Genomic DNA, 26,083 nt, shown 5'->3' on the forward strand with positions numbered 1-26,083 from the left:
TGCAGTATCTAAGACATCAGACTATACCTAATAGGGCCTGATTGTAACCTCACATTTTATAAGTTATCTACCTCGTTGCACAGTAAAATTGCTCAATTTGGACAAAAGACAGCTCCATCGCAATCAAGATACACATTTTGTTCAAGCCTGTTACTGTGAAGGGTTTGGGATGAAATGAACCATTGGCTGAACAGGGACTCTGGTGAGACAGAAACCAAACACCCAAACCTCCTGAGCACATCCCTGAGGAAAAGTGGTCTCCGTAAGTTTGTTTTCAGACTCTAAAGCTTTTAAAGATAAGCTAATGCATATTTGCAGAGTCCACAAGCATATAGTCTGAAGCTTATCTATCTTAACATGGAAAAGGTTTCCTATAAAACGCATTTCAGAGGCAGAGGGTTTGAGAACTAGAGAAATTTGCTCGTGGAGAGCAAACCCTCTTACATTGTGGACACTGCTTACATAGGGGAAATTACCTTTGCTAGCACAGCTCGCAGATCAACTTTGCTCATGGAATCAACACGCCGGAGCAAAAAGCGCTTATGCAGATGTCATCTGCACCGATGGCAGCTTTCACCCCTCTCACGGAAACCTTACCAGAAAAAACCAAGTCGCACACACATTCCCATCCACCGCGTGAGAGGGCCCTGGCAGCGCAGGGCAGGCGAACCGCCCGCCCGGTTTCCCTCGGTGCAGCCAGGGCCTCCCACTTGAGGCGGGCCTTTTGACCGGCTCTCCCCTGCGGACCCACCACCGACACCCGCGGACGCTGTGGACCCTCCGTCTCCACAGCCCGCCTGGAGAGCAACCCGGAGGGAGCGGCGCAGAGCCCCGCCAGCGCCCACCTCCCCCCGCCCCGCCCCGCCCGAGAGCCGCCGGCCGGGGTTTGCCGCGCACAGCGCTTGGCCCTGCCTGCAGCCGCTGCAGCAACACCCCGCACAGAGACGATCGTCTACGCAACAGCGTGAGCAGCGAACACGAAATGAGGAAAAACAACCACGCTGCAGCCGGGGGCCGCCACCCGCCCAGCGGCCCCGGGCGACGGGAGGGGCCGCGGCCCGGCCCGCCCCGCGCTCCGGCGCCTTCCTCCTACCGACCCGCCCGCTGCCGCGGCCGCGCCGCGGTTGCCTGTCGCGCTGTGCGCGGCGCACCTGCTCCCGCTCCCGCACCGCCGGGCTGACGGCAGGGCCTGAGGCTGGGTCCTGCCCGGCCTCCCACCGCCATCCCGCCTCCCGCCCACGGCGAGGAGCCCTCACCCGCCTCGCCTGAGGCGCCCCCTCTCCTCCCTACCCCCCCTTCCGTGGGATGGAATGGAACGTCCCTCCCTACACACTGCTGCCTCCGGGACTTGGTACTGCCCAGAAGGGGGGAGCGCAAAGAAGAGAAACCGACAGGGTGGGCAGGCGGGGGTGTGGCGTTACGGGAGTTAGCTCTTGAGGAAGGAGGTGCGAGTAATGTACGCAGATCCCTGGTGGTCTAGTGGTTAGGATTCGGCGCTCTCACCGCCGCGGCCCGGGTTCGATTCCCGGTCAGGGAAGGTGATTTTTCTTTTTCCCCTCCCCCGCTCCTTCCCTTTATTCCCCCCGGCTGTTTTGCATTTTAGGATTCTCTCCGACCCTTTCCTTCTGCTTTTACAATTCAGGGAGCATCCGGCTGGCTGTTGTGCGAGCCCGATGCGTCGGCGTTGCTGCCCAGCAGCGAGTTTTAAGACGCACTTGACAGCTTGGAGGAGTCTTGCATGAAGGGAGTGTGCAAAGTCTCAGCGCCCTGTCCAGGTGCGGGCAGGCAGGGGAAGCCTGCCCAGGTGTAGCATCTGTCTGGAAGTCTTCCCTTCGCAAAAGTGCCTATGGACACCACATGCCCACCCACAGGGTTTCTGGGAGTCAGCAAAGGCTGCTGAGCAATGTCTGCCTAGAGGGGCACAGGCAGGGCTGTTGGCCAGCACTTAGAAAAACCATATTTTCCTTTTTTCTGCCTGCTCTGACAGCTAAGGGTGTTCCCACACCTTTCCCCCCACAGATGAATGGTCACTTGGTGCCATCATGAATCTTTGAGCCAATGCCTTAAAAATTAATCCCTCCCCCCGCCTCTTCTCTTAGCTTTTATTGCTGAGCACAACTGTCGTATAGAATCACAGAATCATAGAACGCTTTGGGATGGAAGGGACCTTTAAAGGCCATCTAGTCCACCCCCCCCGCAGTTGGCAGGGACATCTACAGCTCGATCAGGTTGTTCAGAGCCCCATCCAGCCTGGCCTTGAATGTTTCCAAGGATGGGGCATCTGCCACCTCTCTGGGCAGTTCCAGTGTTTTGCCACCCTCGTCATGAAAATTTTTTTCCTTGTGTTTAGTCTAAATCTACCCTCTTTTAGTTTAAAACCATTACCCCTTGTCCTGTCGCAGCAGACCTTGCTAAAAAGAGTATCTCCATCTTTCTTGCAGGCCCCCTTTAAGTATTGAAAGGCTTATGTTAAGTATTTAAGTATTGAAAGGCTTATGTTAAGTATTGAAAGGCTTATATGGTAGGGAATATCCCCTTTGGTCAGTTTGGTTCAGCTGTCCCAGCTGTGTCCCCTCCCAGACCCTTCCCACCCGCCCCCCAGCCTGCTGGCCTTGGGAGAGGGGAGTACTGGGGAGACAGCCTTGATGCTGTGGGAGCACTGCTCAGCAGTAGCCAAAACACTGGCGTATTATCAACACCCTTCTAGCTTCAGATAAAAAGTACAGCACTATGAGGGCTGTTATGGGGAAAATTAACTCCATCCCAGGCAGACCCAATACACTGCTGCAGTTAAACCAAAAAATATTGGTAATAAATGAATATAATAAAGTTATCACCTTAGACAGACTGCAAAACAAAGGCTAGCATACCTGGCAGCTTACACTTTAGCAGGGATCCTCCCTGCTGCCAGGAGCAAGCCATGGCCCTTGCATCACCCATATAACTCCTTAATATCGGCAGGCCACGCTTTATGCTGGAGTACTTTGCCCTGATGTGAAGGCATCACTGGAAACGATGGCTTTGGCTGCCTTTCCCTGGGTGTGCCGGAGGCGTACTGCAGTCTGGGCTGCCCTCCAATGCAGACAGGAGGGTCTCATGAGAAATCCCAAGGTCCTCTGCTATATTTTTTATGACAAGGAAGCTCCAAGGGGGTGCAAAAGGATGGGATCGCCTTTGCTTTAAGGCAGAAAGCAACCAGTCAAAAGAGCTGTTGTTACCCTTTAGATATTAAGAAAAGCAGCCCAATAATGGCTAAGCACTGGGACCAAAGGATGTAACTTAAGGACTTACTGCATTCCAGTGGCTGGAGGTTGTTAAGAGAGGGCTGGGCAAGCATCTCAAGGGTCTCAGACTGGGCCAGGGTCATAGCTCAGTGAGTCTCCTAAGGTCCTGGAAGTCCTAATTTTATTATTTCATCTTGGACTTTCCCCTATAATTACCAGTTTACATGATGTCTTAACTCTATGCCAGCTGAAACCAGGACACATGAGCTGCACTGAGATAGCCGTGTGGGGCTCTTGGATTCCCCCGTCTCTCTTCGGACTCAGTGAAATGCCTTACCAAGTTGGTCGAAGAAGTTGCTGTTTTCTACCTCAGAAAACGATGGGTCATTTTAGAAGCAGCTGAAGTGAATTTCAGGTATTGACTAGGCTCCCAGAAAAGGTATAGATATGGTTTTGCAGAGTAGTAGCAAAAGAAGCCTTTCCTTCGGCTTTAACTCATTTTTTGTAGCAGTATGTTTGCATGCTCTTAGCACCATGAGTCCAGCTTTAGAGTCATCTGAGAAAGGATAATCATATGTAAGATTTTAGAAACCTGGAAAAAGTCACCATAATAGGTCTTGCCCACAAAAGAGTGCAGTTTCCAGTATTTTGCTAGGAATGGAAGCAGAGTCTCTGAGGAGGCTACCTAATGGCCTTCCCAACCCCTTTTCAGTCCAATGCCGGACCTGAAACTTGCCCTTGCACAGAGGACAAATATCAACGCGGCAAGGAGTGGGAACCAGTCCTCTTGCTGGTGTCCTGCCACTTCAGGTCCTACTGTAATTAAAGGTGTCCTGGTTTCAGTTGAAAAGACTCCAGGATAAGTGTTCATCTTCAGCGTGGGTTGAACAGTTGCGGCGGTTTCTGACTCACTCTTTCCTGGGCCTTAGATTAACATGATGGAGGGAAGGAATAGGCTACTTGTTTGGAACAGGCGGAAGAAGCATCTTTCCTAGAGTCTTTGTTGATATTTTTGTTTTAAATTATAAGTAACTCATGACACTGGCATGCTGAAGCCCCAGAAAAGGTGGGCAATTTTGCAGAGGACTGGCAGTACAACCAAAGACACATGACAAAAGCGATCTGGCACATGGCTGCACAGGCTAGAACAGAGGTATTTCAAACAAATATAAGATCAGTATGGTGGTGGTTGTTATTGTTATTATTATTATTATTATTATTATTATTATTATTGTTGTTGCTGTTGTTGTTGTTGTTGTTGTTGTTGTTATTATAAGCATCACATTCTCAAAGTGTAGGTGAATTTGCTTCTAACTGTGATACATCCTGAGATACTGGATCACAATTCATTTTACTTTCATTTCTGTCCTTCCTCAAAAGCTTGACTAATTGCCTTCCATCTCGCAGCGAAGGCTGATGGGAATGCACTGCAGTAGAAGTAAAGAAGATGATAAGGAAGACAATGCTTTAACTATAGATAAGTTTAAACCAGCAGCTGAGTTTCTGGATAAGACTGTTAACTCTTGCTTCTTATTGGAAAATTTGGGAACAGGAGCTTTCACACCCAAACTTGATCTTTTATCTCTGGCATTAAGTTTTCTCTCTGGCTACCTCCTTCAAGTTATAGCCCTACATTAATTCTGCTTCTTAAGTTTTTTCCCATCTTATATGAAGTACCTTGCCTGTGAGCAAACATAAAATTTTGCATGACTTTTACAATCAATAGACTCTTTAGAAAATGAAAGCTCCCAGTTTTTTTCTAAAGGCATATTTTCTACTTGCCCTCATGTTTCACTTCTATCTGTAGGACATACAGTCATGCAGTCATTGGATTTATTCTGTTCCCAGGACATTCTGGTGGCCGCTTATCCCCTTATTTTTTGTTTTATTGTGGACATGAACAAATACAACTTCATGCTATCCCCTACAGGGCAACGAGCCTCTGCTTATTGATCAAAATATCGTGTGAACATGCCACGAGGTGGCACCCCGGTCCCGTGTCTGCCACCACCCACCCGCGCCTCCCAGCTCTGGAGGTTTCAGATTTAATTCCATAGGTTAACATTGTGCCCGTTTAATTCCAATGAGCTATAGAGTAATGAAGTCTTTGCATGTGCTGATAAAGCCAACTTCATGTACAGACGAAGCTGTTTTTGAGCCAAATCATATGCAACGTGTTTCCTTGAGTCTAAGGCTGTACATGAAAGCTTTACAAGCTGTCTTTTAAACAGCCTGAATGTAGCATTTAAAAAAGAGAAGTGACAAAGGATTATCAGGAGTATGACTCGGATTCTTTAACACCTCAGTCTATCATCTGTGACATTTATACAGTGATGATATATGCCGTTACCAGAGTGATGAAGAACCACGTGGCCCTAGACGTGTTCATCCTCAGAGCCACTCTGTCAGGGGCCAGCAGCATCTCTGCTTTTCACCTGTAGATTTTGAACTGAAGATCACACAGAAACTCTGCGCCAAGGCAAAGGAGAGAACCAGAATTTCCGCATCCCAGGTCAGGATCCCAGGGCATCAGGATCAGCTGGCCAGGGAGACAAGAAGGGTCTGGTTTCGTTCCCTTCTGCACTAATTCACAAGGCCAGTGGACCATGGGAGCAGTCTCTGCTGTGACATTAGTGCTGTTGTCACCATGGCAGTCAAAGGACACAAACAAGGCAAAGTGTTTATTAAACTGCTAGAGATGGAAGGGAAAAAAAAAAAAGATGCTTCCAGGCACACAGTCCCTTCTCCAGACTTTTTTTTTCCTCCTCCTATTATACCTCCCCAAGATCCTTTCCGTAAAATACTGCTGACTTAAAACATAACTGTAAATCTCTTTCCTAGGTACAGATTCAATATGGAACACCTCCTGGACAGTAAGATAAACTAAAAAACCGTAACAACCTCATTTCAAATCCTGATAGGACCGTCCCTTGAGAACTACAGCTGGAAAATTTACTCTGAATCATGTTTTAAAAGAAATTATTTTATCCAAATCGAGGCATTTTATTTAAGGTGATGGTAATGAATGTCCAATGCAGATTTAATTACCACACACAGATCTAGATAATACTATCTGAAGACCATTTTCCAAAAAGTCCCTTTTACAGGAGCAATTGCCATATCCTATTAAGAAGTGCTCTGATCATGAAATTATGAAAGCTCTGATCCTTTTAAATGCCTGAACTTCTTCACTTACATGCTGAAAATCTGCTTTCTAGGCCCCTTTTATTACTGCCTTGTGGCTACAGTCAATCATTACCTTCTGCTTTTCCATGCTTTATTTCCCATGTGCTCTTTTGATTAATCACATTTTCGTAAACTATATTGACAATGTTATTATGCTATGCCTAATCTTTGTCTTGCTGGCAGGGAAATGGAGCTGGGAGGTGCCAGCTTCCCCCAAAAGCAGGAAAATAATAACAGGCTATAAACTGATATTACAACACATGCTCTGGCTGATGGTGCTGCCCGCTGCGTGTGACAGGGAATAGCAGTGACCCAGGCGAGGCCGAGGCGGCTGATGGAGCGTGGCCACGGCAGGGTGCCTTCTGCAGCTCTGCTGCCAAGCGGCTATGCACTCAGACTGGCCCCGCATCCTTTGCAAGGGATTTTTTTTGACATAAATGACAACTCTGTATTCCATAAATGGCATAATCGGTATTGTGTAAGCTGCAGTTCTGCGCAAGAAATCCAGCAAAATAAATGAAAGAAACAGGAATGATCTTCCCCTCTGTTCAGTTAAGAGACTGCCTGTCTAATTCTAACAGGATGAAGTTTTGCAGTACATAGTCTTCAGTTTGCTCCTTCTCTACCTGAAGCTGGGTAGAAAGTCTCAGCTTCAGATTCTTTTGGACAATGGCCTCAGGTCAATCGAAATGGAGCATCTTGCTGTAGCCTGCTGGGTGGTTTTCATCCCTCCAACCATACTGCTATCACCTCCCCTTAAGCAAGCAGACTGAAGCTGAGCGTGAAGCACGTGTGATGATGAGCATGAGCTCCTATCACCGTGACTCCCTGGCCTGCTGCGAGGCTCACAGGCAGCCCTTGTGTGCATGCCAAACCCGGTTCTGAAGTGCTCGCCTTGGGGCTTCCCACCACCACCTCCCCAAGTCTGTGTTTGGTGAGAAAGGAGCGGCGGGAGCTGCTGGCAGCTCTGGCTGTGAAGGCAGGCAACATGCAACAGCTCGCTGCGGTATGCCGTACTGCCACACTTCTTCAGAAACACAGGAGTTTAGAAGAGGCGCCTGTCACCCCCCGCCTGTCTGCTTTCTTGGTGACTGCGCTCCGTTGCTGGGCTGCTTGGAGCGGGTAGCTCACGGCAGCGTGAGATAAACACGCCGCGGGCAGCGGGAGCAGGCAGCCCTCTGCCTACGGGCAGGCAAGGGTCACCTCACCCCAAGTACGGCAGCAATTCCCCCGTGACAGCCCAGCACAGCAAGACCCAGAAGCAGTGTCCTCTGCTTATTCATTCCTGTCATGCTGGTGTACTCACAGGTACTTCAGTGCTTTTGAAAACCAGGTGTCTGAAAATCTTTTGTACCTACTCTCTATTACAGTTTGCTGATCCTGCTTGAAGAGTTAAAAAATGAATGCTTAAAAGTAATGTAATAAATCCTGCTTCTCCTCTGGTCCTACAATTTGAAGGGGATTTTTCTTCCATGTCATCCCTTATGCCATCAGAAATTTGCTTCCCTCACTAGCATCTGGGCTCCAGGACAGCTACTACCTTCTATTAACTGGCAGCACACGGTAAGGGCCAGAAGCTCTAGATAAGGGTGCTCACAAGTTGAACGTCAGTGTGGAGACAATCTTTCCCCTGGAGTCTGAGGTCTAATTAGGGAAGATCAAGGACAAGAGACTAGATAACACTATTCCCACTTCACAGGTGGTCAGCCAAGAACCAAACAAACAGTTGCATTTTTGATGTATTTAAACAATCCAAAGGAGCTTGACACCTAAATATTTTTACAAATCAGACAAATGAGAATGCATCCTTTAAAGTTTTGGTCCTGCAGGGGCTTAAAAGCATGAAAAACTCTATTTATAGAAATAGCCCTACTGAAGAGTGCCTCTGTGTCCCTCAGAGGGACATCCTTAGTCCCTCTGCAGGATCAGTCCTGAAGTGAATGTTGGTGCTGAACTATCAGACTGAAAAGCAACAGGGAACTCCCCCCCCCCCCCCTTAGCTGAAAAAGTGATGCACATCAACAGCTGAAAAATATCTCTCTAACATGCCCAGTTTTTCTTCCCTTAAAAGGTTACACAGAAAAAAAAAAGGCCCTTATTTCTCTTTTTTGTCTCCAGTTTCAACCACAGGCACAGAAATACCCCACTGCAAAAGCTGGGCATACGGGCAAGCAGGTTTTACATATTTATATTGAATTATTACTTCTCTATTGTTTTGTTGGTGGCTACTGCTATTGGGCATCCTTGGGTTTTGACGGTCACATCAAAGGAGCTGCTCTGGCGTGAGAACCGGTCAAAGTGAGCCAGATAATTCATGGATTTATTACTGAGGTCGGTTCCCATGATTGTCAGTGGGCAGCAGCCACTGCTGTGTCGTAATCCTCATTCTCTTGGTAAGGCACATACTGCCTTAAAAAGGTTTAATGATCCAATAGTGATTTACTAATGGGAATCTTTCTTGTGGGTTTAGCAGGCCTTGAAGCAGGACAGGGCGGCACATGAAGGTCAGTTTTCAGCAGTATCGAGAAACGTTTTCATCTGTTTTGTTTTGAGATTCCTGTTTGTAGCATTTTTATCTGCTAACTGCAATAATAAATTGAAGGGACAAAGTCATTGCAGCTGGGCAGGTACCAGACCCGTGATAAGAGCGGGAGGGAAGGAAGCAGGCACCGGCCATGTGGTGGCAGATCACGACTGAAGACCTGAGGTAATTATCAAAAACCACACACTTCGGCCCTTGTGATCGACGAAACGAAAAGAGCACGGCGAGAGAGACTGGGCCAGCCTGGCGACACCGCAGTCTTTCGCTGCGGTTGCAACCCGTTTTGCCTTTCCTTTCTGTCGGGAAAGCAGGGAGGGGGCTGCCCGCTGGGACGGCTGCCCAAAAAGAGGGCAGGGGAGGGAAAGGGCGAGGAAGCGGCTTTGCCTACCCAGGGGAAAGGAGATGGTCCTCGTGCCCCACCGCCGCTCCCCCTTGCCACCCCGGTGCCTCTTCAGAAAAACAAACCCCAGAAAACCCAAACAAAATAAACTCCCTTCTCCTCCACCAAAATATGTTTAGAAAGCAAAGAGGGAGAGGGGGTGGGGAGAGAAACAATGTTATTTTATTTTAAGGCTTGTATATTAAAGCCCAGTGTTGTGCTGGGAAGTGTCATTAAAAACTATTTGAGCTATCCACACACAACAGACCTCATCTTGTTAGTCTAGTTGCAAAAGCGTACCTTAAATGCCTAACATTTTGATTTAAACTCACCGAGGGAGAGTCCTTCTCCTAAAGAAAAATAGTTACTTGGCTCTTTGATCTATGAAAAAACCCTACATCATTCAGAGTTAAATGAAAACTAAGGGGAAAAAAAGTGTAGGCCTTTCAGTAATCGTAATTTTATCTCTGTAGGGTCATGGATTGCCTTGTAGTCATTTATTAGATTTTCACCTACCACACAGTAATACAGAATACTATCTATGGGTATTCTTTACAGGTAAAACACTTTTCTTTACATCTTCCAGTAATATACTGTTTCCTGGAGCAGTGTGTCGATTCCATAGAAGGAGGTCTAGCAGTGTAACATACATCAAGACGTGGGCAGAGTTAGAAATTTCCCAGCTGTGAGGTGATTGCAATCGCAATTTCAGTGTTGCATCATGGTATTTTTTTCATCCTGAAGACTTTCCTTTGTAGAAGAGAAAAATGCTGAATATGGACTGTGTGGAAAGCAGAATTAAGTCAACACCTCAGAAGGACTTTCCTGTAGAATAAGTAATAGCGCTGTTCAGACAAACATCGTCTAAAACATTTAGCTTTTCTTGAATTCAATATTGACAGCTGTAGCTGTAAAAATGGGGTCTGCCTCTCCAGACCATGCAAGTAATTCGACTGGATACATTTCCTTTTATTTCCTATATTCATTTCCTTTTGCTTCTGATTTTTTAATTTCTAGGGTACAACACTAATTCATGTGTCCAGCTTTGCACTGCCACCGTGAATGCACAAAAATATCCCTTTAAGAAGAAATTTTATTGACATCATCTTATTATCACCACCACTGCTGCAGCCAGACCATTAAAAGAAATTCTGAAGTTAGTGCTGAATGAGCCCATTGCAGGTGTTGACTGGTCTTAGTTTTACAAGACGGATAGATGATAACAACGTGTTATCATCAAATGATTTTGATACTGTGCTGTTGTTTCTTCAAGTGAGAAGGAGGTTGATTCTTTGAAAAAACTAGATCACGTGAAAATATTATTAAGCTTCAAATCCTATCTCTCCACAGATGATGCGAGATAGAGAAGGAAATATTCGGTTGCCTGGCCATAGGCATTTAGTGCCACTTAAGCAACCTTGGGTTTCCCAGGCATCTGGACGGGGCTGGTAGAGATGACAGAGGACACAAGGGAGACCTGCACCTTCCAGAGTGATAGTTGGAGCCCAGCTTAGGATGTGGCAAATATTTAGGCAACTGAATGCCGACTAAGTGATTGTATTTACACATTAATAACATTTTACAACTTCCAGTAGTAGCAATTACCAGAGGAAAATAAAAAACCCAACCCCCCAAAAAACCCAAACCAAAACACCTCTTTTCAGATAACTATCTGTCAAACTTTTGTTTCATTTGTAAATTAGGAAAGCTTAGGTTTACCCCCACATTGAGATCCCAGCATTTCTAGCACCTGCCTGGTGCTCCTCTGCTTATCATTTCTGCTCACGGGCAGATGCATTGCTGCAGTCATCCCTTTTGAGTCCTTTGCACATTAGCTTCCAAAACACAAGTCTTTGCTGTGTAAAATGGTGAAGCAGAGGAACAGAGCACAAGTAAAAATTTCAGCGTTGAGTAAAATTACATGCAGGTTCAGGCAGTAGCCTCACAAAAATGAGGCTGGGCACATGGAGCTTGCAAATGAAGCTATACCGATTTCTTCATCTTTTCTGGAAGTTGGACAAAACTACCTGTGACTATTAAATCCCTTAGGTCCTCGTCATTTGTGTGATCTCAGGCTATCTGTGCCTATAGAAGAACATGACTAATGAGACTGGTAACTGCAGAGCTGGTAACAGTCCACTTCACACTTCAGTGGTATTTTCTGACGCAATATCTTCTGATGAAAAGACGCTTATGACCTTTTTCTATTATGAAGAAGAAACTCCTCATTTACAATAGCCCTAAGAATTTGTCGATATCCATGTCCTAGGCTTCGGTAAATGCCCTTTACTCACCTCATGCCATCCCGATTGTAGTATCATCTTTCAGAATAGCTGCAAACAAACATCTTGAAGGCTCACACTAAGGAGGCAGGAGCATGAACAGGCACCTCCTGGCAGCTGTTCAGGCAGATGTAGTCACAGCCAGGATGCAATTATTCTGCTTTGAATATGTGCGTTCAGCCCTCAGCCACAGTAGCCAGTTTTTCTTCTGGGGCAATACCTAATGCCGGATTTCCCCCGCTTGCAATCAGAGCAAAGGGAGGGCAGGCAGCACCGCCTCTCGGTCGCCCGCCTCCTCTCTAGGGTAACAATCTTCTCTGGGTGCTGTGCGACACAGTTAGTCCCACAGCTACAGCAGCCCAAGTGCTTTTTATTTGCACTGCTGAGGGCTAAGGTTTCAAGCCTGCTAATGCTGAGTGACAAAATTGGATTTTAGCTTTTTCCTCTTAAGAAAAACATTCTAGGAAATTGCATAACTTCCTTTGATCCTCTTGATAACTGGAATTTAAGGTTGCAAAGCCACCCCTTGAAAAGTTAGTCAAAGCCAACTGCTTGCTGTTGAGCAAGCAGCCTGATTTGCTTTCTTGCTTTCTTGTGGTATGATCTAGTCCTAAATTATATGAATTACAAATGTTCTTCCTCCGGGTCCATTCGTCACTGAATGCAGTATAAAGATAGAAAAGGGACGAAGTAAGGTGGTGCATGCACAGCCACGCGTTCTACCTTTTGGGTCTTGGTTATGCCAAGGAAACAGCTTTCCCTTGCTCCGTTTTAAAAATTGCGTAGACTCCTTCAGCTCTGACCTGTTAGCACAGCTACAACCGAAGCCATCAGAGGCTATTACCCTCTGATGTCTTTCCAACAGCACATGTAAAATATGCTGCTTCTCCATTAATTTCTCACTTGAGAAATCTTCATCCGCTGTCACAGAGGTAACATTCCAAAGAGAAGCTCAGGACTAAACAGGTATGAAGGCTGAGCTCCTGCCTCATGTGCTGGTCCCTTCAGGTGATTCAGATTAAAAAAACAAAACAAAGCAAAGCAAAAGACAACAAAACAAAACAAGAAATAGAGGAAACATCAGCAACTCCACATACATGAATTTAGCCTGTTTTGCAAGAGTGAAAATGGGATAAGCCCAAAGACACAGGCTGCACAAATCCATCCGTGATGCATTGTTTCAGGAGGGTAAAATAACCATGCTTTCTTCTAATCAGTTTCAGAAATACTTTTTCAAAATTTCTTTCTTCAGAATGAGGCAAAATGTTGCATTTGGGGCAACAAATTGTAATGATTTCCAGCACATCAGTTAGGCTGAAGCCCTTAGGTGGAACCAAGTCAGTGGCTGCCCATTTTTAACATGATATGATGCATGGGAGACCTCCTACCAGGCTCTTAGAGGGCAGGTTAATAGCTAACAGCTTAAAGTCAGGTAGGGTTGCAACCTGCTCTTTTTCATGTAAATAAAGCCCACTTTTTATCTACTTGCCAGTTCACTAATGTCATCTTTATTCTTGAAACTTCGCATAGGGAAAGTGAATGGTACCTCAACTGGAGGCTGCTAAACATGCCAGCACAGCAGTACAGCATTTGTGTCCTGAATCAAAAAATGTCAAACAACAAAACTTCAAAGAATATCAAGGATGATTTACAGGGCAGGGGTAGCAAGCCTTCTTCCCCCTCTTTTGTCCATTTTCCCCATGGGGCAGCAGGCTGTTCAGGGAAATCACAATCCCTCCTGGCCTGGGTGCTGGAGACCAGCTGATGCGGGGATGGGTTACATGTTTAACCTTTGGGAGAAAGGGATGATGGGGAGCAAGTCACAGAGCTGAGGCTTCGTTTTGGCAACGGATAAAGTCACTGTCTGGCTGAAGGGTGGTCACCTCATTTCTGTGCCTCAGTCTTGTCAGCTGTTATTTGGGCATAATAATCTTTTAGTGTCTTTTGGACACGTAAGACACTGTGCTTATCCTTACAGACAGACCTTTACATGCCTTCTACAGACGGGCTTTGCAGATCTAAGGTGAAACAATAACAAACCCTTGCCTCGGTGAGAACGGTTAAATTAGAAGACCAGAACTGGAGGGAAAAAACACCTTCTCTCAATCCAGATATTTAATAATGTCATTGGGTTGAAATTTTCCCCTTCTAAACACAGCAAGGCCCTTAGTGAGGATCTGAAGGAAGGCTGAACCTAGAAACCCCACAATTCTGGGGGGTCTCTGGGATGGCCAGACGGGTTTGTATCATTGAGAGTACCATCAATGCAGAACCAGTTTACAAGTCTGAAAACCAATGCTGCTTTACTGACTGCTTTTTTCTACCTGTTTCAGAGCACGTTGTATGGGACGGGCTCCCCAGCTGAGCAAGGGCAGCAGAAGAGGATGGAGCAGCCGACAGGCTTGTTGCCAGTTGGCAGAAACTAACTTCGACTCCACGAGTCTTCCTCAAAAGCAAACAAAAACTCAACAGATCATCCATAAAATGCAGTCAAAAAGGACTTCGTTTAATTAGTGATATGTAAAGACTTTTGCATAGAAAAAAGGTTAACAAAGTAATGCATAAAAGACCAACTAGGTACAGTATTTTTAAAACAAATATTTTAAAGTATATTTTGCATAATGTTTAACATTCTCAATGCTTATTGCTTTCTCCACACAGCAGAGAAATCAAGTGCATAATAATACATGCTGTGTTTTATTTTTACTTTTTTTTTTTTTTTTACATAAAATCTCTAGTTCTTGACTGGATGTATTAAAATACTTAGGTTATTTTAAGTCACTGTAATAAAAAATGAAAGCAAACCATTTTATGCAGCACTAGTTGTCTGGGTATTGACAAAATAATTTACTGACATACCCTTTAATACATTCATTTTGGTTTGGAATCAAACCCACATTACAATGTTGGCATGTTAATAGCCAATTTAAAAATTGTCCCTACCGTAACTTCATTCATACCCAGAGTGATCATTGTCCCTGTAGCTGATAGTGAAAAGATGAGGGATCTTGCACAGAATCGGCTAAAAGTAAATGTCCATATACAGCTAAATAAGTTAATCTGAACTCTTGCAACACTGAGTCTCTTGTATTGGCATGAATCAACCGTATCCAAGTGCGCACACTTTAAATAGGTGGTTACTTCTGGGTGCATGACAAATTCACTGTTTGTGCAGATACGAGCTAGCACCATATTTAAGCCGTAAAAAAGGGTGCCTCAAGGCTCCCAGGCAGTGCTGAAACGTTCATTAATCCCAGCACTGATAAGATAATTGCTTTTACCAATGCTATGCTAGATGTCACAATTTGGCAAGTCTGTACAAACAAAGTGAACTAAGGAAGCGAGAACTAGGCCTGTCAAAATGAACATTCTTCCTCGGCAATCTTTTGGCTAAAAAAACCTCTCCCCTTCAAGAGCACACTCTTCCCTGGAAAGATATCCGAGTCCTGAAGCTGAATGCAGGATTTCCTCTCTCCCATATCATTTCCATACCTGTGCAATGTTATTTGTTTTAGCAGAACACACACATATATAGTTTTTTTATTATTATTTTTTCAATGTCAGGCACTTACGAAATTCAAACTCTCTTTCTAGCTTGGGGAGACCCGGTAGGTGCGATCCCTCACCTCTCTGCCAAACAAGGATGCATAGCTGGAGAATTATTAGTTCTAGCGTCTACATATTTCCCAGGAAACCTCTACATGCCGATACGGTCACGCTGTTTCTGAAAGCCATGGCTGCTCCCTCAAGGTGCCTCCAGCAAAACAAACCGAGAAGAAGACGACACCATCCCGCGTCCCCTCCGACGCCCGAGGCGAGGATAGCTGTGCCATTCCTCGGCGGGCTTGCCGGCACCTCTCAGGCCCTTTGGGTGAAGGCGGCCCCTCGGCCGGGCTGAGCGGGAAGGACACGCCGAGTCCCGGGGGCTCGTGTGGGGGTGTGGGTGTGCACGTGGGGGCGTGGGTGTGCACACGTGCGTGCGCTGAGGGAGAGGAGGGAGCCGGACCGGGAAGGGAGAGGGGGGACCTAAAAGGCTCCAACTTCAGTCCCCCAGGGCCGGTAGGGTTTAGTGCTGCCCCCGCTGCCAGCCTGCTGAGGGCTGGCGGTGGCTGATACGGCCAACGGCGGAGTGATGGCTGTTGCCGCAGCCACGGCGGCAGCGGCCGCGCTGGGGGGGAGCATGGGGAAGGCGCCAGTGAAGGAGAGGGGGAAGCTCTGGGCCGCGGCTGTGGCTGCCGCTGCCGCAGCGTGAACGGTAGCTGAGAGGGACAAGAGGGAGGTAGAGAGAGGGGGGACGCAGGGAGCGACGCTGCCAGCGGAGGGGACTCTGAGGGCGGCGTCGGCGTGGGCGAAGGTGGCCGTGAGCAAGGCGGAGCCGTGGGGGGGCACGTCCGAGGAGAGTCTGCACGGGGCGGCCTCGGAGCCATGGAGTCCGTTCGGCTGCAGCAGAGCGGCCGGGAGGTGGTGGAAGGCGGCTGCCCAGTGGTGAGGGTGCAAGGGGTGGTGGTGGTGGTGGGCCATGGAGGAGGTCATGGCGGCCGCTTCCCTCTGAGAGGCACAGGTGCTCAGGTGAGACACGAGTCTAACGCGCAGGGGGTCAGATGTATCGAGACCTTCCACCGACGTCAGGTACCTCGCCACTTCTGTCAAGCACTCCCGGAAGCCGATGCTCATGAAATCCATGGCCAGGGAATGAGCGTCAAAATAACCTGCAAGGGGAGGGCAAAAGATGCATTGAGTTTCGAGCCGGCTTCCCAGCCGGCGTTAAGGTGACGCGGCTAACCCGGTCCTTGCTCAGCCACCACATCGCCCATTTACGGGTTAAGATTTGCAACGCGAAAAGTTTGTTCTCTGATCTGTAAATGATTCGTGTCACCATCCCTGTAATGCAATAAGCTGTAGTTGTTTTTGCAGACAATATACAAATGAAAAGAATTAAGTCCATAAGTACTCGTGACACTTAAGAAGATATACGATGCCTCTCCTGAAATTCCTCAGCAAGCTGCGGCAGTGCAGTATCGACCCTGCGCGCGCATGTGTGTGTGCGTGTGTGTGTGTGAACCAGACGTTTATCCGGACAAAGAAACAGGCTGGAGATCAGAGAGCTTGCATGTACTACCCTGCCTTTTCTTCTCTACCCTGGCGTTCCTAGTAATGCCCTCAAACTATTTCTTGACATTGTGAGATAGTTGTTGTAGCTGCTGCCAGGGTCCCATCTACTTCACAGAGTCATTGGGACAATATGACATACGGTGTTATTTAACTACAAACTAAAAACATCTTGTCATGACTCTGCACACACACAATAAAAAGCTTTACTGAGAAAACGTTTTATGTAATGCCATTGCTAATTTGGAGATGGAAGACTGACAGTCATATGGCCCATGAGGTATTTCAACAAACAGCAACTGGAGCTCCACAGGCTTGGGACAAAAAAGCATTGAAAAAAAAAAAAATTGTCTTATTAAATGCACATGAAAAGATATTCCCTTTCTAAAGGGATCTAGCAGCAAATCTAGTGCTTAAGTTGCAGCTCATCAACTACAAAATCCTATTCCAGTTTTTGGAATTTTCCTATTTTAGTTTAAAAGTAGTCTCCTTGGGGGAATAATGTCCTATCCCCTCCCAAGCTGGCATGGTGGTTTTTCCTCTTGTTTTCAGTGAAAATTCTTAGGTATGTGTGACTATGATGTGTGCTAGTATACAAAGATCAAGCGCCCTTACTACTGAAAAATGCTAGCGCCTTAGATAGTTGTTCTCGCTTTTATCAAATTTCAAGCAAGAAAAGAGCCTTTCTGTTGCTGCACGCCCGCATTATAGAATTAACTTGGGCACATTTATAGACATCACCCCAAATCCCCTGCCTGCTATATAGCCCTTCTTGCCAAATTACGACAGAGATTTTGACGCAGGCTGCCTTGCTCATCTGAGGCTGCACGAAACCCGAGAGAAACACTGTCTCGGCCAGCAGATCAGTGAGCACGAGGGGTCGAGGACTCGTCTCGGCAAGCACTGACTCCTTGCACTTTTTTTTTCCTGCCAGGACCAAGCGATCTGTGGAAACGCTGCGGTTTGAGTGAACTCCCGAGAAACAAACGCCAGGCAGGCCAGCAGCGGCGAGCTCGCAGGGCACCTGCGCGGGTGCCAGCCAGCCTGGCATGGGGACTGCCGCAATGCCGGAGGCTCCAGGACCTCCGGCGGCTTCAGAGAGGCTGACGGGCAGCCAAAGCCGCCTCCCGGCTCTGGCCGCGAGTCAGCCAGCCTGGGACTCCTGAGAATGCACGGCTCAAGCCAGGGCTTCCCGGCCTCCTTCCCTCCGGACCGGAGGAGACGTGGGGGTTGTGGTTGTCACCAGCTTCCCCTGAGTCTGAGCTGCTGGCTCTGTGACGAGCCGTCCCAAAGCCCTGGTGATCCTGGCTCCCTCTCAGTCTCCTATGGTGGCCGAGACACGAAAACAGGGGAGATGAGAGCTGGGACTCCCAGGCTCCATTGTGTTTTGATTTTGATGGTTATCTTTCCAGGTTTCCCCTTTGCTGGCTTCCCCCTTCTGAGACAGACTTAAAAACGTTGATTCTTTTTTCTTTCCAAAACCCAAGAACATCTTTCACCACCACCCACACGCATACACGCCGGCATTTTGTAGCAAATGGGAAGTCTCGCTTTTCCTTCAGCTGTCCTGGTAACCCACCTGCTCTGCACACAGGACACCGGCTAAGTCATTTGAGCTATATTAACTCATGTTGCTGACCCAGGTGTCAGTCACCCAAGCTAAATTTGCAGTGAAGCTGCAATAAAACAACACCAAGGTCCCAGCGAGCTACTCACTGTTGACAAATTACTCCTCCCCTGTGCTTGCTTGCACAGTCAGCAAAAAGCCCTGGCCCCAGGCCAAAACAATAACTCAATGTGAACAGGAGACCATGGCCCACACCTGCGTCAGGGTGGCGGAAACACGGAGTCCGCGCAGGACCTCAGAGGCGGCAGCCTGCCTGCCTCGGCAGCTCCGAAAAGCAGAGCAGGGACGGGAGCCACGTCGGGTTTTCTTCCGCCGTGCCCACCTCGGGCTCGGCGCTCTGAGCAGCGGCTGACTCCACCCTGGCTTTCCTAGCCCTGGGCATTCCCCATCGTGGGTGTCCTCCATTTCGGCGTGAGGAGGAAGAGGACGAGCTCTCCCCAGCCCTCAAAGCAGGGGAGGATAAGGGTATCAGGACCCATTTCTCCCTGCTGCGATAATAGCTTTTGTCCATAGGAAAAATGATGGAATTCATTTTTTTGCTGATCCAAAAAAGTTTCTGGCTCGGACGATGAGTTACAAAGTGGGAATAACTACAGTTGCAAATAAAACAAACGTCTGCCTCAAAAACACCCTAAGAAATTATATTTAAAGATGTTACTTAGGTTGCAAAGTAAAACATTAAGCAAGCAGGAAACACAGGCTTAAACTTTGCCCAGTACTAACTCGCAAACCTCTTTTTCTTAAAGTTTCTTAATCCATGCAGCGAGATTACTCTTATCTCTGGGTCAGAAGGAGAAGATAAAGCCACAGTACTTGTGAAGCAGTTGGGTATTATATTGATGTCCCACCCGCTACGGACCGCGAGTAACAACCGGGGCTCTGTATGGCGTGAGGGCGGCTGCCGTTGCCCACCCGGCAGCAGCGGGCTCACGCGGGTGTAAGCCGGCATCGCCTCTCCCCGCACCCCGACACTTCGTCCTTCCCTGAACCGCCCTCCGGCAGCCACAGTGTCAGCCCGGCACAGGGGGAGGCACGGCGGTGGCGGCGGACCAAGGCAGAGACCGCAGGACCTGGAGCTGCTAACAAAATCCAGCTTGTCCGGCCGCAGCCGGAGGCCGGGGCTCTGCCGACACCTCTCTCTGCCCGGCAGCTCCCATCCCAGGCACTTCGTCCCCTGCCCCACTGGCTGGGCCACCCAACCTGACCCAGTTATAAAATAATCTCCCACATACACTTTTTGGGCAGGGAGGCAGGGGAAGGAGGGTTGACCTCCTGGCCTTTCCATTGTCGGTGTAGACATCAAAGGGGTGGGAGCTGCTGCAGCTCTTAAGAGGAACGATGCGCAGCGTGAAGCAGGGGTCAGGTTGGGACAGCCGAGCTGCACGTCGCGCGGGGAGGGTGAAGCGAAACAGCCACCGCTTCTCTCAGCAGCCGAGCGTCGATCGCCCCGCGCACCAAGTGAGACAGAGCTTGCGGAAAGCCAGCACGCAACCGTGCAATTAAGGACGGCACCATCACGCGCGCACACAGAGGATCTGAATTCAAATTGCACAAGCATGATCGCTTCTGGCATTTCGTAACTTTCAAGAGCATAGCTTTACCATCTAAATAGTGCTTTGTAAAGAAAGCTTTTAGATGTAAAATTTAACGTTTTTTTTTAGGTTTAATTTTGCACGTTTTCCGAGGAATCAAGAGCTGCGTCTGTTATACGAAGGGCAATAAAATCCCTTTCAGCTCTTATAGAACAAGCTACCCATAAATTTTAAGCTTAAATGGACTTGTAGCAAAAGCCTCTTAACACCTGGACAATACGTACGTAAGCTCAGTGTTAATTTTCACAGATAACAGAACACCAGCCTTCGACATGCTTTCCTATAACCATCTGTTGTTAAGCATGCACCGATTCTAAACTGAATTCTGTAAGTGCTGCAAGGTACAGAGAGAAGCTGTAATTCAGTCACGGGCTAAAAACTTTTGAGCTTAATCAAAAAAGGAAGAGAGGGACCGGCAGCCCCCTCTTTTCTAGCTTTACCTATATGGCAGAACAGGTCAATGAAAAACCGGCTGGCTTCCCTTGCAACAATTTGAACCGTAATCACAGTTGACGGTGCGGGACGTGGGACCGTGCTTACAGCAGGCCAGCAAGTTTTTCACTCCAAATAAGTTCCAAAATCATGACTATACAGAACACCTCGTGGGTGGCTGAAATCATTTGGCCTCCAGCCTCAGGACTGTCAGCTTGCACAAGCGAGGTACACTCGACTCCCGGCAGCCGGCTGATCTAGTGGGTCAGCCAGCACAGCCCCTGCGTCACGCCAGCACCCACTAACAGGGAGCTACCCAGACCTCTGACACACAAATATAGCATATAAATATGGGTGCGGGGAGCGCTGCTAGCCATCTGCCTGTCTGCTTTATCAGATACCTGGAGCTGCATAGAGCAAGACTGGGTTTTGTTCTGGTGAACGAGACGCTCTAACCTGGCATTTAAGAGCCTTTCCAGAACAAAGAAAATACATAAACAATAATGAAAGTTCCTCTCCCTCCACTTCCTTCAGTATAGCTGCTGGATAATGAGGTTTAGCATTGGTTTTGTGCTACACAATTGTTGCCACAAACCTCCTGTTTATGTTTGGTGTTTGTGTATTTGTTTTGTCTCCCTGTGCAGATTTCAGTCCTCTTTGGAAACCCCAAACAAATCTCTGACTGGGCTGCCTGTGAATGAAGCCTTTACTCCCACAGTGTTATGAAAGCAAACACAAGCTCAGGGTCAAGTGCTTCTTTTGTCCCAGTAGTTCTTTCCCACGAGTTCAATCCTGCCATTAGCATTGATTTCCACTCCTTTAATCTGGAAACGCCTATCACAGCTCCTCAAAGCACTTTTTTTGCTGAGATTTCCCCAAATATTAGAAAAGGGACTGTCGGCTCCTTACCTTTACCTCCCGTTGCCTGTAGCATCTTCAGATGATCCACTGTCATTTGCAGTATTTCCGCTTTTTCTAATTTGGCAGATCCCTTTGACATAAGAGACTCATATAAATAAAGGCTTACAAGTACGAGAAACTTTAATTTTATATACTTTCCACTGAGCTCAGCCTTGTGGTTTCAATTTCCCCTATCATTAGGACATTCTCGGCTTAATTCTTTCGTGAGCATCTGCCTGCCAGACTTTGTCTAAGGACTAATGCTGTCTCCTGTCTAGCGATACAAGCAGCAGCAGTACAATTTTGCTTTGTTAAGGCTATAGCTCAGCGTAGCTCTGGCCTTGAAGATAGCCTAGTGATCACATCTGCATGAAATGAGAGAAATACATCACTTTCTGGACTTTTTTTTTTAACAACAAACACAAATGGAGAGCTGGCAGGACAGGTCTGCACAGCTATCGATGAAGACCCCCGCTCCAACTTTTTTTTTTTTCTGCTTTTACCAGTAGGTGTCCCTGTGGACACACACTGGGAAGTATCCCTCTTTCTTAATCGCCTATTAATTTTCGACATGTCATTTGGCTGCTGAATATTCTATTCTCATTCTCAACTGAAAAAGCAACCACACAGTCCACGGTATTTTAAGTTAGTGAGAGGCCTAGTTTGCAGGGACATGAAGCTAAACACTGTGAAAGAGTACGGCTTCTCTGTCAGTAAAAATCTTTTCTGTTACTGAGGGTGGCTCACAGACCTACAGTAAGTGCTGGAAAAGTATAAAATGCAACTCGAAAGGTAGTATTAACCTACAAATATAACTATTTGGCATGGTAGCATTCGCTTGAATACCTGGAGCAAGCCCAGATGACAGAGTTTACCACGCAAATGTTATTCCAGTGCAAGAAATCATTCCTTGGCATCAGTTAAAACCAGGGCTGCACAAGCTTCAGCCACCGGCAGATTGCATCCTGCAAGCCAAATTTTTCTCTTACTTGTCATCCAGGCCACCTCACTGCCGTCGGCTGTCCTGCAGCCTCAGCCGGCTTTGCCCAGGTTTCACATGTGCAAGTTAGGTAAGGCTTACGCCCTCCTCCGCAGCCCCGCTCTGCCAGCGCTAATCTCTGCGAGGGACTCCGGAGAGCAGAGCTGTGATTTGGGGAGGGATGCAGGGAGGCAGAAGCGAAACTAAACCTCCAGCTCGGAAACTTCAGTGAGCTGACTGTCAAGGAGCTGGAAAAGGACTGTTGACTTTGTCCTGGGCATATTGCAGAAAAATGGTGGGGCTTTCCGAACAAAATACAGCGCGCGCTCGTTTTTACGCCAATACATTTTCTTCTATCCGCTTATTGCTTTTGGCGCTTTCCTCATAGAAAGGTTGGTGCGCGTGCGAATTTTTGGTCAGAATTCCCCGTTTTACACGCGACTACATCCTGTGCTTTTCTCAGACTTCATCTTTTCCATAGACACAGCACAAGCCGTCTCAGTGAGAGTGACTAATAGCTAAAAACTGCATGGCGCTGGGTAATTTCCAAAGGCTCTGTAGGACTTGTTTTATAATGTTTGTGGTTTTCAAGAAGTAAACAATAAAACGGGACAAACAACTGTTGTCTCTTGCCCCTGTTTATCTAGCTGAAAATACCTCTGTCACTCCATTTGGCCAGAACCTACGGAAGGGCACAGTTACAACTACCAGTTATTACAAGTGTATTGCAGGTGATGCAAGTGATGCTCTCGCTGTGCTTACAATATTTAAAATTTCTTTTTAGCTTTTGTTCAGACCAGGGATGTAACAGGCCTAATGCGGTGCGGTGCTTGCCACGCAGTTACCACTGACATTCAGCATGTTGCAATCCTGCTCTCAAATTTTACTTTCTGTTTTTTATTTTACTATTACAAGGAAGTCAGGTTCTTTATTTTCAGTCGGTTCCTTTTATTGAAACATAGTGCCAATTGCACGTATCCATAGATCTTTGGATACCTCCAGTAAAACAGGAACAAGGCTAAATATTGAATCAAAGCCCAAAAAATAAAAATCGAGATATGGAAAAGTAAATAAATAATTTAATTTGAATGGCATAAACAAAATGCCCTTTTTTACAGGACAGATTGCATTCTAAGCTTTTGGTCTGTAATTTCATGACCAAATAGCTGAACCGAAGTTAGTTGGGTCCTTCCAGCCTTCCCACTGAATACTTGCTCACTGCAAGTCTTTGAACATATCACTGGCTTCACTAGCTCACATGGCATGGGCCTATTCCCTCTCCTAATGCTCTGGTTCTAAAGAGTCATTTTAAAATGTGAATAATCCAGACTGTCTGTTCCCTTTTCAGGAAACTGGATTGATTAGTTTCAAACTGAAATTATAGATTAAAAACCAAAGGTTTCTTAAAGTAGGGGCGAAGGAGATTATATTTAAAGATTTAGACAGAAGGCTAATTGACATACAGGTTTGGGGGAGCTGTGCTGGGTTTGGGTTGTTTTTTTTTTTAAATATGGAGTAAAGCACATTTTTAACAAAACCACTACTGGAATTCATCGAAAGAACAGAGGCAACATGAACACAGTTACCCTTAAGGGAAAAACAAGCCAAAGAATGGAAATGTTTTTCAGCCTTATAATGAATTATGTTTCTAATAGTTTTGCCACAAGAAAGCATTTTATTGAAATGCCTGCTTTGTGCCAGATCAGGACACATACAATATTATTTTAATGAGTTTTACAAGAGAACTAACATTGCCAGATGAGATACAGAATTTAAAAAAAAAAAAAAAAAAGGGCTTACTTGTTTTTCAAAAGCAGTTGGCACAAGCCGCCTCAGCTCTGATAAACTGTTATTTATACGATCACGGCGCCTTTTCTCTATAATCTATTCCCAAAAAAACAAAACACATGAAGTTTATAAAAAATGTTGAAGGGCAAAATCACAGCACACATGCAAATTGTCACACGGGAAAAGAATTAAATGCAACGTACCCCTCTTCTTTTCTTTCTGGCCATAATCTGAGATGTTGTTGTTGGGGAATTTGATCGAATGACAGAACTATTACTTTGCCTGTGAAACAACAGAAGTATGTCAGGTGTTGCACAACTTGACCCTGCTCACTGAAGACACCTTAGGTCACCGTATTCGGTACGCATAGTCCCTCTCCTGCTGCTTGCAGCGCTTAGAAGATGTGCTTTGCACTGCACAGTATTTTTAGAGAGAGATTTCATTTTTGATTGCCCCAGCATATATTTTGAATTGACAGCACACTCTGTTGGAAATAAAGTCCCTTTCTGAAGACAGCTCGCTGCCCAGCTCAGCTGATTTCATTTTCATTGCATATAAAGCCCTGCCCACCAAACGCAGGCTGAAGAACCGAGTCCAAAGCCACGCGAACCATCTCGCCGTGCTACCAGCAGTGGCAAGTACACGAATTCGATGCCACGGCCTCTGCCTGGCCTGCTAGGTTTTGACATTCCTGCCCATTGCTACACGAGTCGATAGATGCTCCAGCACAAAGCCAGCTGCCCAGCCCGCGTCCCTTGCGCTGTCCCGCACCAGGAACAGAATTCAAAATCCACTTTTAAAACTGCACTACCCACAAGTACAAAAAGGTTTTTTATTTCACCATGAGCGAACAAAAACTCCAGTAGCTTTTGATACTCGTTTAGCCACTGGTGCGGACGAGACGGGGCACGGGCGCCGGTGCCTCTAAATGGGCCGGAGCAGCTTCGGAGACCCGCGCCGTCCCGGGGGAGCTCGCCAGCCCGCCCGCCTTCGGCAAGCACCCAGCTCGCCCGCGGCTTGCGCCCAGGCGCTGCCCAAGTCACCCTTCGACCACTGCGGATCCCTGCTTACTTTCCACAGCCCATTTCCCGCTGGCGCCGATTCCCTTAGGTTGTTCGGCCTGCTCAGGAGCTATTTGGGAAAAGATCTGATTGAAAATGGCAAATTAAGCGGAGCTAATGAGCTGCAGCCGGGTGGCTCGCAAGCCGCTTGAGTGCTCCGCGTAATTTCGAGGCTCGGGCAGCTAGACCGCGGGGCAAATTCTCAGGGGGCTATCAACAAGCTGCTAGTTGACCTAGAGGGGGACAAAACCGCACCCCGCTTCGCACTCAGGCCGCCCCCCCCCCCCCCCGACGGGGCGGCCGCGTTTCCCCCCCGGCGCTGCCCCATCCCGGCCCCCGCCCGCGGAGACGGCGGCCCCGGAGCGGGGGGGTCCGGGGCTGCCCCACTTACCCCGAGTAGTTGTTCTCGCTCCCCACGTCTATAGTCTCGTCCATGTCGCTGTCTGAGGTAGTTTCCTCGCAAGGTCGCTTCATCGTGGGCAGAGGACGCGGCGCAGTTTATGGCCGGGGTGGGGGCAGAGATAAATAAATCCGGGGGGGGGGGGGAGGTCTGGCTCGGCTCGGCTCCGCACCGCCAGCAGAGCAAACCCTCTCTGAGGCGCTTTCCCACGCCGCGGCACGGCCTCAAGCCCGACGGCCCGCCCCCGGCAAGGCCCGCCCCGCCGGGGGTGACGGGCCGGGGGGGCCGCCCACCGCGGAGGCGCGGAGCGGCGCGGAGGCGCGGGCCGTCGGTCGGTCGCTCCGCGGGGGGCCCGGCCGCCCTCGGCCCCCGGCGGGCGGGGAGCGACGCGGGGCAGATGCCCCCGGCACGGCGCCGGGCTCCGGGGCAGCCCCGGGGCTCGCCCTCCGGGGGCAAGAAGCGGGATCTGGCTCCCAGCCCCTCTCATGCCGCCGGAGGGGGGCGGGGGGCGGCCCCGCTACCCTACCCCCCCACCCGGCATTTGGGGGGGCCTTACTGCCCCTGGCCCGTGAGTCCCGAGCC

The 26,083-nt window shown here is 47.9% G+C and overlaps 2 protein-coding genes across 9 annotated transcripts in view; both read right to left on the minus strand.

Annotated features, from left to right (window-relative positions):
• Positions 1-969, minus strand: part of NCOA7 (nuclear receptor coactivator 7) — a 98,300-nt gene extending 97,331 nt beyond the window's left edge. Inside the window, exons 1-2 of one of the 8 annotated variants that reach the window (XM_082307633.1) lie at positions 913-969; positions 477-592 (exon numbers count right to left, since the gene is read on the minus strand). The gene's annotated coding sequence lies outside the window, so the exon portion shown is untranslated. Of the gene's footprint in view, positions 1-476; positions 868-912 lie in introns of those variants that run through there. The other 7 variants (XR_014227750.1, XR_014227751.1, XM_082307636.1 and 4 more) reach the window with 7 other exon arrangements.
• Positions 970-15,639: 14,670 nt separating this feature from the next.
• On the minus strand, positions 15,640-25,575 carry HEY2 (hes related family bHLH transcription factor with YRPW motif 2; the record flags this gene model as incomplete). Its single annotated transcript, XM_082306208.1, has 5 exons — positions 15,640-16,322; positions 21,283-21,364; positions 24,053-24,136; positions 24,244-24,322; positions 25,493-25,575. 5 exons carry the CDS (start codon positions 25,573-25,575, stop codon positions 15,640-15,642), a joined length of 1,011 nt encoding a protein of 336 aa, XP_082162334.1.
• Positions 25,576-26,083: the final 508 nt, after the last annotated feature.

This window comes from Platalea leucorodia (assembly GCF_965183815.1).
Source record: "Platalea leucorodia genome assembly, chromosome: 3".
Lineage (NCBI taxonomy): Eukaryota > Metazoa > Chordata > Aves > Pelecaniformes > Threskiornithidae > Platalea > Platalea leucorodia.